At 37.3% G+C, this 16,037-nt stretch overlaps 1 protein-coding gene across 1 annotated transcript in view; it reads left to right on the forward strand.

Moving 5' to 3' along the window:
- The window catches only part of ADAM10 (ADAM metallopeptidase domain 10), a 145,266-nt gene extending 129,721 nt beyond the window's left edge, over nucleotides 1–15,545 (forward strand). The window contains exons 13-16 of the mRNA XM_084873324.1: nucleotides 783–891; nucleotides 1,922–2,142; nucleotides 11,291–11,417; nucleotides 13,313–15,545. Of these exons, the coding sequence (XP_084729450.1) occupies nucleotides 783–891; nucleotides 1,922–2,142; nucleotides 11,291–11,417; nucleotides 13,313–13,407 (552 nt within the window). The 3' untranslated portion in view covers nucleotides 13,408–15,545. The remainder of the gene's footprint in view (nucleotides 1–782; nucleotides 892–1,921; nucleotides 2,143–11,290; nucleotides 11,418–13,312) is intronic.
- Nucleotides 15,546–16,037: the final 492 nt, after the last annotated feature.

Below are 16,037 nucleotides of genomic sequence, written 5' to 3' on the forward strand. Positions count from 1 at the left end.
GTCAAAATGTATTATATGGTTGATGGCATCCTATTAGTTACTGACTTGCCTTTTACCTTTCCACTGTGTGTTTTTGGTATTCTCTAGAGTCGTGGTTGGTGAACTGCAGCTCGCGAGTCACATGCGGCTCTTGGCCCCTTGAGTGTGGCTCTTCCACAAAATATCACAGCCTGGGGAGTCTATTTTGAAGAAGTGGCGTTAGAAGAAGTTTAAGACACATCAATTGGTTGCCTTAAAAAATTTGGCTCTCAAAAGAAATTTCAATCATTTTACTGTTGATATTTGACTCTGTTGACTGAGTTTGCCTACCATTGCTCTAGAGAAAAATAGTTATACAACTAGTCATGAGACTTTGTGCTATTTTTAAGTTTTATAAATTAATATCTTTTTAATAGCCTAAATAAAAGAATATAAAGCCTTTGAAGCTTTCTTGACTAAATGGTTACTTCCTTCTACATGAGGAAAATTTCATTTTTCTCTTCTTATAAAGGAGCCATAATAACTAACATAAAATTGATGTTCATCTATTCTTTTTCTATTTTTGCTTTGTAAAGATCTTGATATTTTAAGTTGCTATTTCTTTAAAAGATTTCTTATCTTATTTGCACTTATTCTTTTTCAAATATGTTTATATTACCTGTTTCTGATACTAATTTATGCTTTTTTCCCCAGCTTATATTTTTACTTAATTATTTTACCATTGGAGGTTTATTACTGTGCACAATAGGCTTGACTATTTAGGGATTAAATAATGAATTTTCTATTTTCTATTTTCCTTTTAGCAATGTGCAGGCTCTATCTGTGAGAAATATGGCTTGGAGGAGTGTACCTGTGCCAGTTCTGATAGCAAAGATGATAAGGAATTATGCCATGTCTGCTGTATGAAGAAGAGTAAGGCTTTTGAAATACTAGAAGAATATAAAATTTGCTTTAAAATCTTATTTTCTTTTCTATTTTAAGTGTTAAACTCTGACATATACTTTGCACAGATAATTACAGCTAACCTGATCCTCTTGAGAAAAACTTTAGATGTAGCATAGCATTGTGTTTTAGTATTAGGTCCCTACCGTGTTTTCAAAATGGTAAACTAGGCAAAAACCTGCCAGCTTTATGACAATCCTATTTAATACAGAGGGAATATGCTAATTGACCCTCATACCCTCAAAAGATGGTGGCGCCCACAGCCAATAAGAGGGAATATGCTAATTGACTGCCTCGCCCTCAAACATGGTGGTGCCCATAGCCACAAGATGTTCCCTATAAGTTGTTTGTCTCATTTGTGTTACCGCTCTGCACACCTGCATCCAGAATCCCTCAGTCCCACAGCCGTCCAGGGATGGCCCAAAGCACAGATAAGCCTCAGCTGTCAGCTTTCCAGCCACCCAGGGCTGGCCTGAGGGATGACCAAATGACTGAACAACAGGCTATATGGGGCAACCAAGCTGATGGGGGGGAGGGTTGTGAGGGGTGACCAGGCTGGCAGGGGGCACAGTTAGGGGTGACCAGGCCAGCAGGAGGGGGCAGTTATGGGCGACCAGGCAGGCAGGCAGTCAGGTGGTGATTAGGAGCCAGTCATCCAGGACATCCCCTGAGGGATCCCAGATTAGAGAGTGTGCAGGCTGGGCTGAGGGGCTTCCCTCCGCCCTCCCATGCATGAATTTTATGCACTAGGCCTCTAGTAATTAATGTAAACACTGTTAGAAGATTTTAAAGCTATTGTATGCATTAAGTAAAGAGTTGCTGGTTGTTTACTGATATTGTAACATTAAGGTGAATTGCCAGTAGTGTTATCTAGCCTCATTAATGAAAGTCTGTAACATGTCATTATAATGATTTTAGGCAGTTCCTTCCTCCTTCCTTTCTCCCCAAATAGCCCCTAGAAAATCTGATCTTCAATTTATATGTGGTACTTCTTTTCCAGTGGACCTATCAACTTGTGCCAGTACTGGGTCTGTGCAATGGAACAAGCATTTCATGGGTCGAACCATCACCCTGCAACCTGGATCCCCTTGCAATGATTTTAGAGGCTACTGTGATGTTTTCATGCGGTGCAGATTAGTAGATGCTGATGGACCTTTAGCTAGGCTTAAAAAAGCAATTTTTAGTCCAGAGCTCTATGAAAACATTGCTGAATGGATTGTGGTAAGTTGTTTTTATTTATAAAGAATCCTTATCTTAAAATGTTTTGATCATAATTTTACTTGGTCAGAGGTCACCAGTGTTATTAGAAAATCACTTTTCTGTTTATTGGAATGAATTTATCTCAAGAATGATTTTTAAATTTCAAATATTCCTGGGTATTAATTTCTTCTCAAGTGATCAGAATCTCTGCATGTATATTGTTCATAGAATGGTTGGTAGGTGATAGGAGTCATTCTGTTTTACTCTTCTCCTTAGTTAGTGTCCTGATGGGTTACTTCCTGCTTTGGTCCATATGCTTAGGGCATTTGCATGGGAGTTGTTTTGGAAAGCCCTGCTTGCTTTTTTTATTTCTCCCTTGTCTCAATATGACAGCCAGCTGTGGGTTCTACTTTGCTGAACAGGAGAGATGAAAGAGAAATTGGTGTTTTTTTGAAGTTTTTTTCCTGGTGTTTCAATATAATTTCTGGGTCTTCATTTTTTCCGTGATTGGAATGTTGAACAGGGTAAGATCAGATACAGAGCCTTTTTCAGATTTGTTAATGATTATGGATGTTCATTGCAATGTAAATCCACTGAACTGTAATATTTTTAAGCCCACATTTCTCTAAGTTGTACAGATGTTAAATTACCTGAAATTTTCTTGGAAGATTTCTGAGAATGACTACCTTAAGTCACTTAAATATTCATGTTTCTAAATGATTACATTAAAATATAAGTAGAAAGCTTGCAAGTGATGTACTTGATAATATGCTATACCCAAACTGAAAGAGTTTGCTTTGGAAATTGACTTAGTAGTCAGCTCTTCCTCTTTCTCCCCTTTCCAATTATTTCTCACCTTTTGTGTGTGTGTTCAGGACTGAATATGCCTCAAAAGCACACCAAAAAGTTGTTTGTGAGGATTGTCCCTCTTTTGGGTACTCTTAGAATAATAACATTCTACAATAACAAATTTGGAATTATCTCCAGCATTAAATGGTGTTTATTATATTATACATAGAAAGAATAATATGTGGCTTTTAGATATGTGATGGTTATGTGATGGGGGGATCATTAAAGTTGGAATTAGGAGACTTAGAAATTAAACCAAATAGTTGGGCAATTCTTTTAACTTAGTTATCTTTATTTTTTAATATTTTTATTGGTTTCAGAGAGGAAGGGAGAGGGAGAAGGAGAGCGGGGGGGGGGGGTGTGGGAGTAGAGAGAGAGAGAGAAACGTCAAAGAGAGAGAGAGAAACATCAAAGAGGAGAGAGAGGAGAAACATCAAAGAGAAGAGAGAGAAACATCGAAGAGAGAGAGAGAGAGAGAGAGAGAGAGAGAGAGAGAGAGAGAGAGAGAAACATCAATGATGAGAGAAAATCATTGATTGGCTGCTTCCTGCCTGCCTCCTGTGGATAGAGCCCACAATACGGGCATGTACTTATTTTGTTACATTAATAGCTCATGCTTTGGTCTTTTATCATGTCCAGAAAGTGGCCTTTCAGTTAGTCATATGGGATGCTTTGGTGTAAGAAGGTATGCAAGAAATGGGGTTAGTTTCACTCACTTTTTTTTTCAGTGGTCCCTGGTAGCTTTTTGTCTCCTTTCTGTTATATATTGTTGCATCTTTTCTCCTCGTGTAGGTTAGGTAAAGTAGGAAGAATCTTAGTAGTAGTGATTGCTACTGGTATCATGGAAATGATGGACTTTTACTTTGTTTTCGACAGTGTTTTGAATATATTTCTCAAAAATACGTTTACTCTATTTTTATTTTATTTTAAATTCTTTATTGTTAAAAGTATTACATAGGTCCCTTTTTCCCCCTTGTCCTATTCCAGCCTGCGCCCATCCTCCCAGTCCCGCCTTTACTTCCCCCACTCCCTATTGTCTGTGCCCATTGGTTATGCTTCTATGCATATAATTTCTTTGGTTGATCTCTTACCCTCCTACCTCCCTCTCCTGCCAACCCTCCCCTGCCATCCCTCTGAAGTTGGATGGTCTGTTCGATGCTTCTGTGTCTCCAGATCTATTTTTGTTCATCAGTTTATGTTGTTTATTATAATCCACAAATGAGTGAGATCGTATGATACTTATCTTTCTCTGGCTGGCTTATTTCGCTTAGCATAATATTCTCCAGGTCCATCCATGCTGTTGTAAATGGTAAGAATTCTTTTTTTTTTTTTACAGTTGCGTAGTATTTCATTGTGTATCTGTATCACCATTTTTTAATTCACTCATCTGCTGATGGGCACTTAGGCTGTTTCCAAATCTTAGCTATGGTAAATTGCACTGCTATGAACATAGGGGTGCATATGTTCTTTCTCATTGGTGTTTCTGATTTCTTGGGATATATTTCTGGAAGTGAGATTACTGGGTCAAATGGAAGTTTCATTTTTAATTTTTTTAGGAAACTCCATACTGTTTTCCACAGAGGCTGCACCAGTCTGCATTCCTACCAACAGTGCACGAGGGTTCTCTTTTCTCCACATCCTCGCCAGCACTTGTTTGTTGATCAGTTTGATGATAGCCATTCTTATAGGTGTGAAGTGGTACCTCATTGTTGTTTGGATTTGCATCTCTTGGATGATTAGTGATTTTGAGCATTTTTTCATATGCCTCTTGTTCTCCTTTCGAGAAGTGTTTATTTAGGTCCTATGCCATTTTTTTATTTACTACATTTCTTGAATGCCTATTGTGTATCTATCTGTCCAGTAGATAATGCTAAAATCCTTTTAAGTTCTTGAAAGTTTGAGAGCATTCACCAGTATTGAGACCCTGTATTATTATTATCTCATTTTCTTTAAATGGGGTTTGATGGCATTGATAATTCTATTTTCAGTTTCTTCCAGAGTTATTGATGTGTTCAGATTTTCTACATTTATTGAGTTGTTTGATGTTGTAGAAACCATCTTTGACCTTGATTTTTTCCCCCCAGATTTCATTGTAGTTTCATTTTTTTTTTCTTCAGATTCATTATAGTTTCCTCTCCCTTTTAAAATAACTGCCCGTTATTTGTGGCTTTTTGAATTTTTAATTTGTCCAGATTTATAGGAATTGGACTTCTAAAAATTTTTGTTTTGATAGTAACCAACTTTATTCAATTTTTAAATTAATTTCTGCTCTTATATTTTACTATACTTATATGAAATTAAGTATTAGTATCTGGTATTCTTTATGAAAGATTTAGAGCAGTGTTTCCAATTGCTTCATAGAATACTAGATCTGTGGGTCTAGTGGTCAAATTAAACAGATTATTATATCCCCTCTTAGAGATTTGTAAGAATATTATTAGAAATAATGCAATAAAAAAACTTTTTAAACTTTGTTTTCAAACTTACCTGATCCCAGAAATCTTTATTCATGTAAGCCTATTAAACCTTAAATATCCTAAGAAGTCCCTTGGGGGAACATTAAGAGCAGTAGCTCTTATTCCTGGTTGTACATGAGAATCACCTTAGGGTTTAGACCCATTAATTCAGAATCTTTTGGGATGGCACGTTAAGTATTTCTGATGAGGAGCCAGGATTGAGAACCAATCATCTAACCAGGGATTGGCAAACTATGGCTCTTGAGCCAAATTGAGCTCATTGCCTGTTTTTGTATGGCTCACAAGCTAAAAATGGTTTCACTTTTAAAAATATTTATTAAAAAATCAAAAGAAATTATAAAAATAATATGCTTTTAAAAAATATTTGAAATTCAGATATCAGTGCCCATAAATAATTTATTGGAACATGGCCACACCATTTGGTTACATATGGTCTATGGCTTCTTTTGCACTTTGAATAGTTGCAACAGAGACTGTAATGGTCCCACAAAGCCTAAAATATTTATTTACTTGGTCTTTTATAGGAAACTAGTAGCCCTGTGCACAAATCTGTGCACTAGTAGCTCGCCAGTAGCTTGCTGCCACCCTTTAGTAGCTCTCGGCCTGCTGCCCTTCCCTCCTGAAGCTCCTTCCACCCCCCCCTCATAGCTTGCTGCCCTGCCCCCCGTAGCGCCTTCTGTCCCCTGCCCTCCATAGCATGCTGCCCTGCCTCCTCCTGTAGCTCTCTTCCACCCGCTTATAGCTCGCTGCCCCACCCTCCTGCTGATTTGTGATCTGGTCGTTATGTAGTCGGTCATTACACTTCATGGCATAATGACCATAAGCATATTACATCTTTATTATATAGGATATTTGCCAACCTCTGACTTAGAGCAGTGGATCCAGAGTTTAGTCCCCTGACCAGCATCATCATCATCACCTGGGAACTTAATAGAAATGCAAATTATTAAACTACTCTGGACTCACTTAGTCAGTAGGTGATGGTGCTTGCTAAAGTTTGAGAACCATTTTTTCCAGTCTGTGCTATGTAATGACTACTTTTGAAAAGACTTGTAACAGAAAATTTCTACTTTGTCATTCTAATATGTTTTAAATAGAAGATTGTTATGGTTCTCTAAAGTCCTTCATTGCCACATAGCTCATGAAACATGAACAACAGAGATACAGTATTGTCACAGGGCTTAGCATATGGTAAGGATTCATTATACATTTGCTAGATGAGTGAAGCAGATTTCTTAAATGCCATTATTTATATGGGAAGAATAAAAATTGTGCACATTCACTTGGAGGCTATAATGTTTTTTAGATTTCAGTGGTATTTTATGCCAGCTCAGACAGAGCTGAAGAAATGGAAAGATTAGTACCCAGTTGCTTTCATTTTGGCAGATTGGTGTTGAGGGGTGGCACATGGGGTGTTGAAGAATAGAACATTTAGTCCAAGTCCAGACTATAGTATCTTCTGAAGGATAGAATGGAAGCTTTCTGTCTTGCAGGATGGCATAATCAGTATCACCTCAAGGAATTGTGGGTCCCACATGGTTTTGTGACCCATAGGAAGTCTCTAGTTTGTTTGCTGAGAGTGAGAGTTAAACATTGGAACATTCACTGAAAAGATTAGATAGTTGACTTTTTTTCTGGGGACCTTTAGAAACAACAGAGATTATTTTATGTCTGAAGAAACTTGAGTACATGTCTTGTCCCTTTTCCCTCACAGTTTTTTGTAACACCTGGTTTATCATTTTGTTATCCTATAGGTCTTTTTTTTTTTATTTAGATTATTAAATAACAAACCTATTATAATTGATACATAACAAATTAGATTGGTAAATAAACTTTTGAATGCCTTCTCTTTGTTTTTTAAGTTTCACTTAACACTTCTGTATCTATGAAAGATATGAGCTTGGTGTATAATTTATACTCATTAATTGTTTGTTGGATAAATGGTAGCTCTTTCAGACTCTGACAAGTGGACAAATTGTGATCTTTTGATTTAGAACACATATTTTACATTTATTAACCTGATTGGTATTCTTTCCCCTAATTTTATAGTACTGTATGTAAAAGAGAAGACATATGATTTAGCATTTAACACACTCTGATAATTCTTTTTGTTTATTTATTACTAGAAGCCTGATGCACGAAGTTGTGTGCAGTTGGGGTTCCTCAGTCTGGCCAGCAATTGTGGCTGATTGGGCTGTTTTGCCCAGTACGGGGGGAGGGACTGTGGGAGGTTGGTGGGCCAGCCCAATCAGGGCCAATCGGGTGGCCAGCCAGGGAGAGGGACTGTAGGACGTTGGCCACTGCTGGAGGTTGGTTGTGGGAGTGCACTGACCACCAGCAGGAAGCTCCTGCATTGAGTATCTGCCCTCTGGTATCAGTGTGCTTCATAGCAACTGGTCAACTGGTTGATCTCTTAGGCTTTTATATATATAGATTATTATTTTAAAATATAGCTTTATTTTATTGATTTCAGAAAGGAAGGGAAAAAGATAGAAACATCAATGATGAGAATTATTGATGGCTGCCTCCTGCATGGCCCCCACTGGGGATTGAGCCCACAGCTGGGGCATGTGCCCCTGACTGGAATGGAACCTGCAACATTTCAGTCCTCAGACCTACACTCTATCCACTGAGCCAAACAAACTAGGACTGATAATTCTTTTTTTAAAGGGAGCATTAAAAATTCTTTTTACCAAAGGTGGCCATACTTTACTAACACTCTCAAATACACCATTGTTTTGTTTAGTTTTTCTTGCTATTAATCTATCCAAGATATTCTATTTTCCTAGATATTAAACTTTGAAAAGCTATCATTGTCATTAAAATATCTCAAGCTTTGTGTTTTTGAGATGTTTAGTTACCTAAAAATTTTGGAGGAAGTCCAAGAACACTGTTAGAAGGAACAGTGGAAGTTCTCAAAAACCTGGGGGCCATGTTTTAGTAAATATCTGTTGATCTGAACTGAGAGTAGGTTCTTTTGACTTTTTTTTTTTTCTACAAAGTTATTATCACTATTATTAAATACAGTCATCATTCCAGTCTGCTTTTCTTACTGCCATATTTCTTGCATTTTTTTTTTCAAGATTCTATATAGGTACTGAAAAGCTAGCATCAGAGCTGTCAAAACCACAATTTTTATAGACATTGTAGAAATAATAACTGAGCTGTTAGTACTGTTTCAAAAAATGAGTATTTGGGATACTGACTCAACTGTAATAACTAATTAGTACATACTTTTTTGTGAGCTAGGTACTGAGTTTGTAGTACAGTGTATATAAATTTAAGGAACTCATAGTCTAGTTTGGGGTAGAGAAGACAAGCATGCACGTTGAAATGTATTTCCAGTTCTTCATGATGTTTTCATAGAAAATAGGAGAAACTATTTGGGGAAGGTCTCTTTAAAGATGTGATGCCAAAGCTAAGTTCTTACGGACTAGTAGAGGTAGAAGGGTACAGATTGATGTTTTATGAAGAGGGAGTCCCTGCAAAAAGTCACAGAACTATGAATTTTTGTAAGTAAAAAATTTTCTTCTTCTTTTTTCCTTTTGAAAAGTGTCCTTTTTTAAACGAAATTTTTAAAATATTTATTTTTATTGATTTCAAAGAGGAAGGGAGAGAGAGAGACAGAAACTTCAATGATAAGAAAGAATCAACAATCAGCCTCCTGCACACCTGCACACCCTTCCACTGTAGACCAAGCTCACAACCTAGGCATGTGCTCTGACCAGGAATTGAACTGTGACCTTCTGATTCATAGGTTGATGCTGAATCACTGAGCCACTCTGGCCTGGCTTTTCTTTCTTTTTTTTTTTTTAATTGACAGAGTAATATATTGAAAATAATGCCTTCTTTTTACTCTGGAGCATAATCGTCTCAAAATGTGTTTCTTGTATATTCTTCAGACACTATTCATGTCATTATAAGAAAATTTATTTATAAAAGCACACAAATGGAATTATATATATATATATATACACACACACACACACACACACATATATGTCATATGTATTTGTGTGATGTATATTCTATCTAATAAAGAGGGAATATGCTAACTGACCATCACACTCGCACAAAGATGACTATGCCCACAGCACATAAGTAGGGAATATGCTAATTGACTGCCACATCTTCAAAGATGGCAGCACTCACAGCTATAAGATGGTGGCACCCAGTACCCTCAGCCCGACAGGGTGCCTGCCTCCGGAGTCCTCAGTCCCCTCAGACTCCCAGCTACCCAGGGCTGGCCTGAGGTGCAGGCAAGCCTTGGATGGCGGCTGCCCAGCCAATACCGGACATACAGGCAAGTCTTGAATGTTGGCAGCTCAGCCACCTAGGGCCAGCCCAAGACATAGGCAAGCCTTGAATGGCGGTTTCCCAGCCAACGCCCGAAGCGCAGGCAAGTCTTGGATAGAGAATTCCCAGCCGCCCAGGGCTACCTGAGGCTCAAGTAACCAGGGCCAGCCGAGGCTTGTGCTGCCAGCCATGGCAGCAGCAGAGTTGTGATGGATGTGTTGCCTGCCCCTGATCGCTGGGTTGCCTCCTGCCTCTGAGGGCTCCCGTTCTGTGAGAGGGGGCAGGCTGGGCTGAGGGACCGTCCCCTCCCTTCCAGTTCATGAATTTCATTGTACTGGGCATCTAATATATGGCTGAGGCTCCCCCTCCCCCCTCTAGTGCATGAATCTCATTTCACCAGGCATCTAATACATACATATATATATAAGGTTATAAAGGTTTATATATATATATATATATGTGTATGTATGTATATATATATGTATGTATGTATGTATGTATGTATGTATATAGGCTCAAGTCCCTCCCCTCCCCCCTTTCCCATTTGGTCCACTTTTCATATTAAAAAGACCATTAACCTTTAGATAAATTAATATATATGTATTGTAAAACAGACACTATGATATATATGCATAATAGAATGAAAATTAAGATATATTAAAATAATTTTACAACAGTTGACTGGGTCTCAAGTTGCAAATGAAGTACAGTAATAGGAAAAAGGGCCGTCAAAAAGGTAAAACTTTAGTCTTAACTTTGATGAGTAGAAAAACTAGAAAGAGTATAAAAATCCGTCCAGTAGTAGAGTTTAAAGTAATATACTTTCAAGTCAGTGGAGCATATAAAAGCAAACATAGCATAGTCTATATGAGCAGTAGACCAAAAAAGGGGAAATATTTAAACCAGAAAATATTTAACAACGTTGAAAAATACAGTATATACTATATCCATGTGTTTGACATAGCTATATAGAAAGAGACTGACAGGAAAATAAGTTTGAGTGGTTTCCTTTAGGAAGTGAAGTTATGGGTAATTTTTGTTTTCTCCTTTATACTTTTTTTATACTTAAAAAAATCATATGTATGTGCTTATATATGATAGCTATAGAACTCCAGCCAACAAATGTTCTTTAAAAATTAAAATGTAATATATTCTATTCTGTATTTTATATAACACTAGAGGCTTAGTGCATGGATTCATGCACCAGTAGGATCCCTCAGCCTGGCCTGTGGGGATCGTGCTGAAACCACCCCTTGGACATTCCCCAAGGGATCCCAGATTATGAGAGGACAGTTCTCGGGTGAAACACCCTGAAATCCGGCTCCCTCTTCTCTGGTTCTGGGTGTGTCACCTGAGAATAAAAGCTGCCAAATCACCTCAGCTAGGCAGCTTTGCATTGATTGTCTACCCCCTGGTGGTTAGTGCACATCATAGCTACTGGTCAGAGCACCTGACACCTGGTGGTCATTGCGCATCATAGCTATTGGTCGCTTAGGCTTTTATATATATAGATAAATATTCTAAAATTGAAAATTATTTATTTCTAGGATAATTGGTGGGCAGTATTGCTTATGGGAATTGCCCTGATCATGCTAATGGCTGGATTTATTAAGATATGCAGTGTTCATACTCCAAGTAGTAATCCAAAGTTGCCTCCTCCTAAACCTCTTCCAGGTAAGACAATTTGAACAAGGTTTGTATTCTTTTCATATTCTAAAACTTTCTATTTTTGTTTTAGATTATTGGTCCTATTCTAATAGCTATGCTTCTGTTATTGTTTTTAATGTTCATGTTTATCAGTGATTTCTGGCACATAAGCTCATTTTCCCTAGGGAAGATGCTTATGGGGAAATATAGTCTGTGAAAGAGTCTTAGGGTGGAGGCTTTTAGTCACCTAATGACCATTCTTCATCTCTGAAAATAACTCTCTTTCCCTCTCAGGGAGGGTTTAGATGAGTTCCAGGGATTTACAGAAGAAAAGAGTAGGGAGCAACTGCTCCAGGTTATTTAGTCTGTTTTATTTCTCCCTCACCTTTCCCAAGGTATTTGTGACTTTTATGCTACCCTCTGACTCCTGCACCAGCCCTCTGTTCACTGTTGGTTTTGGGTAGACATTATCCCAAGGCAATGCCAGAGGAGAACCAGAGCTAAAGGACAGCAGTTACCTCTTCTCTCTCCCACAGACTCCTCATGACACCCCTTGCTTTAGGCCAAATTCACTACCCTACAGAAGGCAGATTAAAATAGGGGGTTTCTTACAATGCTCTCCATTTCCCCTTAGTTGTTTTCCTGCATTTACCTATCTTGGGGCAAGAGAACTCAGTGGTATCTTGGGGGGGCGGGGGGGGGGGGTGGTCAGAGGAAATTTGATTTTTATATAATTGCTTTTCATAAATTTACAATGTTTAGCCCCCTGGAATTTTTTGTCTGTTACTTAGGCACTTATAAGGGCCTCATGACACATTTTAGATGAGTTACCAATTATAGTCTCATTTATTGGAACAATTCTTGTACTTGTTTTCACTTTAAGCGAATTCTACCTTTAAAACTTAAAAAACCCCACAAAACCCTTGTCACCACTTATTGAACTCTCACAAAAAGTGTTAAGCATTTTTACATTCACTACCATATCATCCTCACATATAGACTATATGAGTTCGTTATTTTCTCTGTTTTTATAGGCAAGGCATTAGAGTTGCAAAGAGGTTAAGTCATTTGCTCAAAGACACTCAGTAATTTCTTTGTCATGAATCTTATCCTCAGAATTCATTAGTCTAACACAGGGGTCTTCAAACTACGGCCCGCGGGCCACATGTGGCCCGCAGAGGAGTCTGATCCGGCCCGCCAGGTTTTTTGGGCAGTGAGCGCAGCTGAGGTGTTACAGTAGGAATTAGTAGTTCATATAGTCCGGCCCTCCAGCTCTCTGAGGGACTGTGATCTGGCCCCCACTTTAAAAAGTTTGAGGACCCCTGGAACAAGTTGTGGTTGTTGAGCACTTGAGAGTGGCTAGTCTTAATTGAAATGTGTTGAAATTGTAAATATAAAAGACATATCAGATTTTGAAGGCTTACTATATAAAAAAGAATGAAATATTTCATTATTTTATCCATCATGTCTTGAAATGATAATATTTTGGCTATATTGGATTCAGTGGAATAAAAAATACTCAATGTGCCCAGCCGGGTGTGGCTCAGAAGTTGAATGTTGACTCAGGAACCAAGAGGTCATGGTTTGATTCCCGATCAGGGCATGTGCCCGGGTTGCAGACTTGATCCCCAATGTGGGGCATGCAGGAAGCAGCCAATCAATTATTCTCTCTCATCTTTGATGTTTCTATCTCTCTCCCCCTTCCTCTCTGAAATCAATCAAAATATATTTTAAAAAATACTTAATGTATTTATTTTTTACTTTTTATTATTATAGTTTCTGAAAATTTAAAATTACATATATGACTTATAAATCTATTTGATAGTACCAGTTTAGAGCCTTTCTCATTGATATGGCAGCTTTATTTTTAAAGAGTATGAAGCTCACAGTAAATCTGTCTCACTTTTGTTTGTGACTCGCAGGCACTTTAAAGAGGAGGAGACCTCCACAGCCCATTCAACAACCCCCGCGTCAGAGGCCCCGGGAGAGTTATCAAATGGGACACATGAGACGTTAACTGCAGCTTTTGCCTTGGTTCTTCCTAGTGCCTACAATGGGAAACTTCACTCCAAAGAGACACCTATTAAGACATCCCCAAAACGAAACCCTAACAGTCAAAGAAAAAAATGGCAAGAGATCATGTCCTCAGACCAGGTGGAATTACTTAAATTTTAAAGCCTGAAAATTCCAATTTGGGGGTGGGGGGTGGAAAAGGAACCCAGTTTTCTTATGGACAGATATTTTTAACCTAATGGCACAAAATCTTAGAATATTATTGTGTGCCCTGTGTTCCCTGTTCTTCGTTGCTGCATTTTCTTCACATGCAGGCAAACTTGGCTCTCTATAAACTTTTATCACAAATTGAAATATATATATATATTTTTCAACTGCCAGTCAAGGCTAGGAGGCTCGACAACCTCAACATTGGAGACATCACTTGCCAATGTACATACCTTGTTATATCAGACATGTATTTCTTACGTACACTGTACTTCTGTGTGCAATTGTAAACAGAAATTGCAATATGGATGTTTCTTTGTATTATAAAATTTTTCTGCTCTTAATGAAAAATTACTGTTTAATTGACATACTCAGGATAACAGAGAATGGTGGTATTCAGTGGTCCAGGATTCTGTAATGCTTTACACAGGTAGTTTTGAAATGAGAATCAATTTATCTTTTTCTTATGATGGAGTTGGTTCTGATATTCATTTTGTCTTTATCAAATGGCTGCTAAGAGCACATGAGTGACTATGCTGAAGAACACAGTTGTGTTGTGCAAACTGGACATATGCAGCATACTACTTCAGAGTTCTTTATGTAAGTGTCTGATTTCTGCTTATTTTAAACTTTCTAATTCAATTTCATTTTTTAATTGATAGGTGACATTTTATTCATGATTCAGTAGAAATTATGTCAATGAAATTATTCTTTTTGTAACCTCTTATTTGTGTTTCCATATATCTAAAGTATGCTAATTATGCTTTTGATTTTTGTCTGATATGGAAAAGAAAAGTTGTCTTTTTTTAATCAAAATATTTGAACAATTTTTTCTGTATATCATTACTGACCATTGGTAACCACTAAAGAAGAGCGATTTGCTCAACTACTAAGTTGTAGATAGGCCTTCTGATGTTTTTTTCCCCCTAAAATATTTTAACAGTGGAGGTGAAACAGCACAATGGCCCATTCCAAAATTATTTTTTAAACAGATGTAAATAATTGGCTTTTTAAAGAAAGAAAGCAAAAGCATTTAATGTATTAACAGGCTTATTGCTATGCAGAAATGGAAGGGGGCATTACAGGAATATTTTAAGCTTGTGACATATTTATTGCTTCTGTTTCCAACTACATCACTTAAATTAGACATAAATAGCTATGATTTTCCTGGCTTCATGTAGGAGGCAAATTTAGGGAAAGTTGAAAAAATTTGTGTTTTGGCTTCTTTTTTTTCCTTTTTTTTTCTTAAGAGTATAAGGTTTACACAATCATTCTCATAATGTGACGCAAGCCAGCAAGGCCAAAAATGCTAGAGAAAATAATGGGAACTCTTCCTTGTAAACTTGTACAGTACATGGTGACTTTTTTCAAAATACAGCCTTTTGTACATGATTTAGAGACAAATTTTGTACATGAAATCCCAGATAGACTATAAATAATTCTAAACAAACAAGTAGGTAGATATGTATGTAATTGCTTTTAAATCATTTAAATGCCTTTGTTTTTGGACTGTGCAAAGGTTGGAAGTGGGTTTGCATTTCTAAAATGGTGACTTTTATTCTGCAAGAGTTCTTAGTAACTTCTTGAGTGTGGTAGACTTTGGAACATGTACATTTTTTGCTTGTAATGTTATCCTGTGGTGAGGTTTTGGCAGGTATACACTGCCCTGTTTTATTTTGAGTCTAAGTTAAATGTTTTCTGAAAAGAGATACATGCACTGAACTCTCCACGACAGATCAAGATGTGGTAAAACAAAAGGATCAAGACAAATGAGATCTAATACTACTGCAGTTTAATGTCCACTGTGTTTTATACAGTATCTTTTTGTTCACTTTGGAAATTTTTACTAAAAAATGCAAAAAATAAAGTATTGTGCAAAGATGTAAGGTTTTTTGAAACTTGAAATGCATTAATAAATAGACTTGATGAAATCAACTTGAAGGTTCCATTCTCTTGCACTCTGAGAACTTCCAAAAGAAGCTTCCCACAGGCAACTTCTTGCTAAAGGAAAGAGATTGGTAAGTAGAAAGAGGGTTGTCTCTTTCCACCCAAGTATAGATATCTTTATCTCTAGTTAGGAGTCCATGTGAAAAACTATGATTAAGTATCTTTGTATTTATATACTGAACATTTTCAAAACACTGAAATAATCTCAGTTGCTTTACATTATTTCCAGTCACTATTCTTTTGTGTTTAAAAGTGTTCTTGATGGAAGAGCTGGCATTTTGGAAACTGGTCTTATTGACATTGAATCTTCACTTAACTTGGTCCCTAGGTTCTGCAGTTTAAAGCAAAACGATGTATAATGAAACCAATTTTACCAGAGGTTAATTGACATAAACTGGAGTTAAAGTCCTACATCTCATCAAAGTTATAGTGAAATTTTGAAGAAACGATGTTATTTGAGAACCTACTTTACCAGTATAT

Source organism: Pipistrellus hanaki (genome assembly GCF_964339955.1).
Source record: "Pipistrellus hanaki genome assembly, chromosome: 1".
NCBI lineage: Eukaryota > Metazoa > Chordata > Mammalia > Chiroptera > Vespertilionidae > Pipistrellus > Pipistrellus hanaki.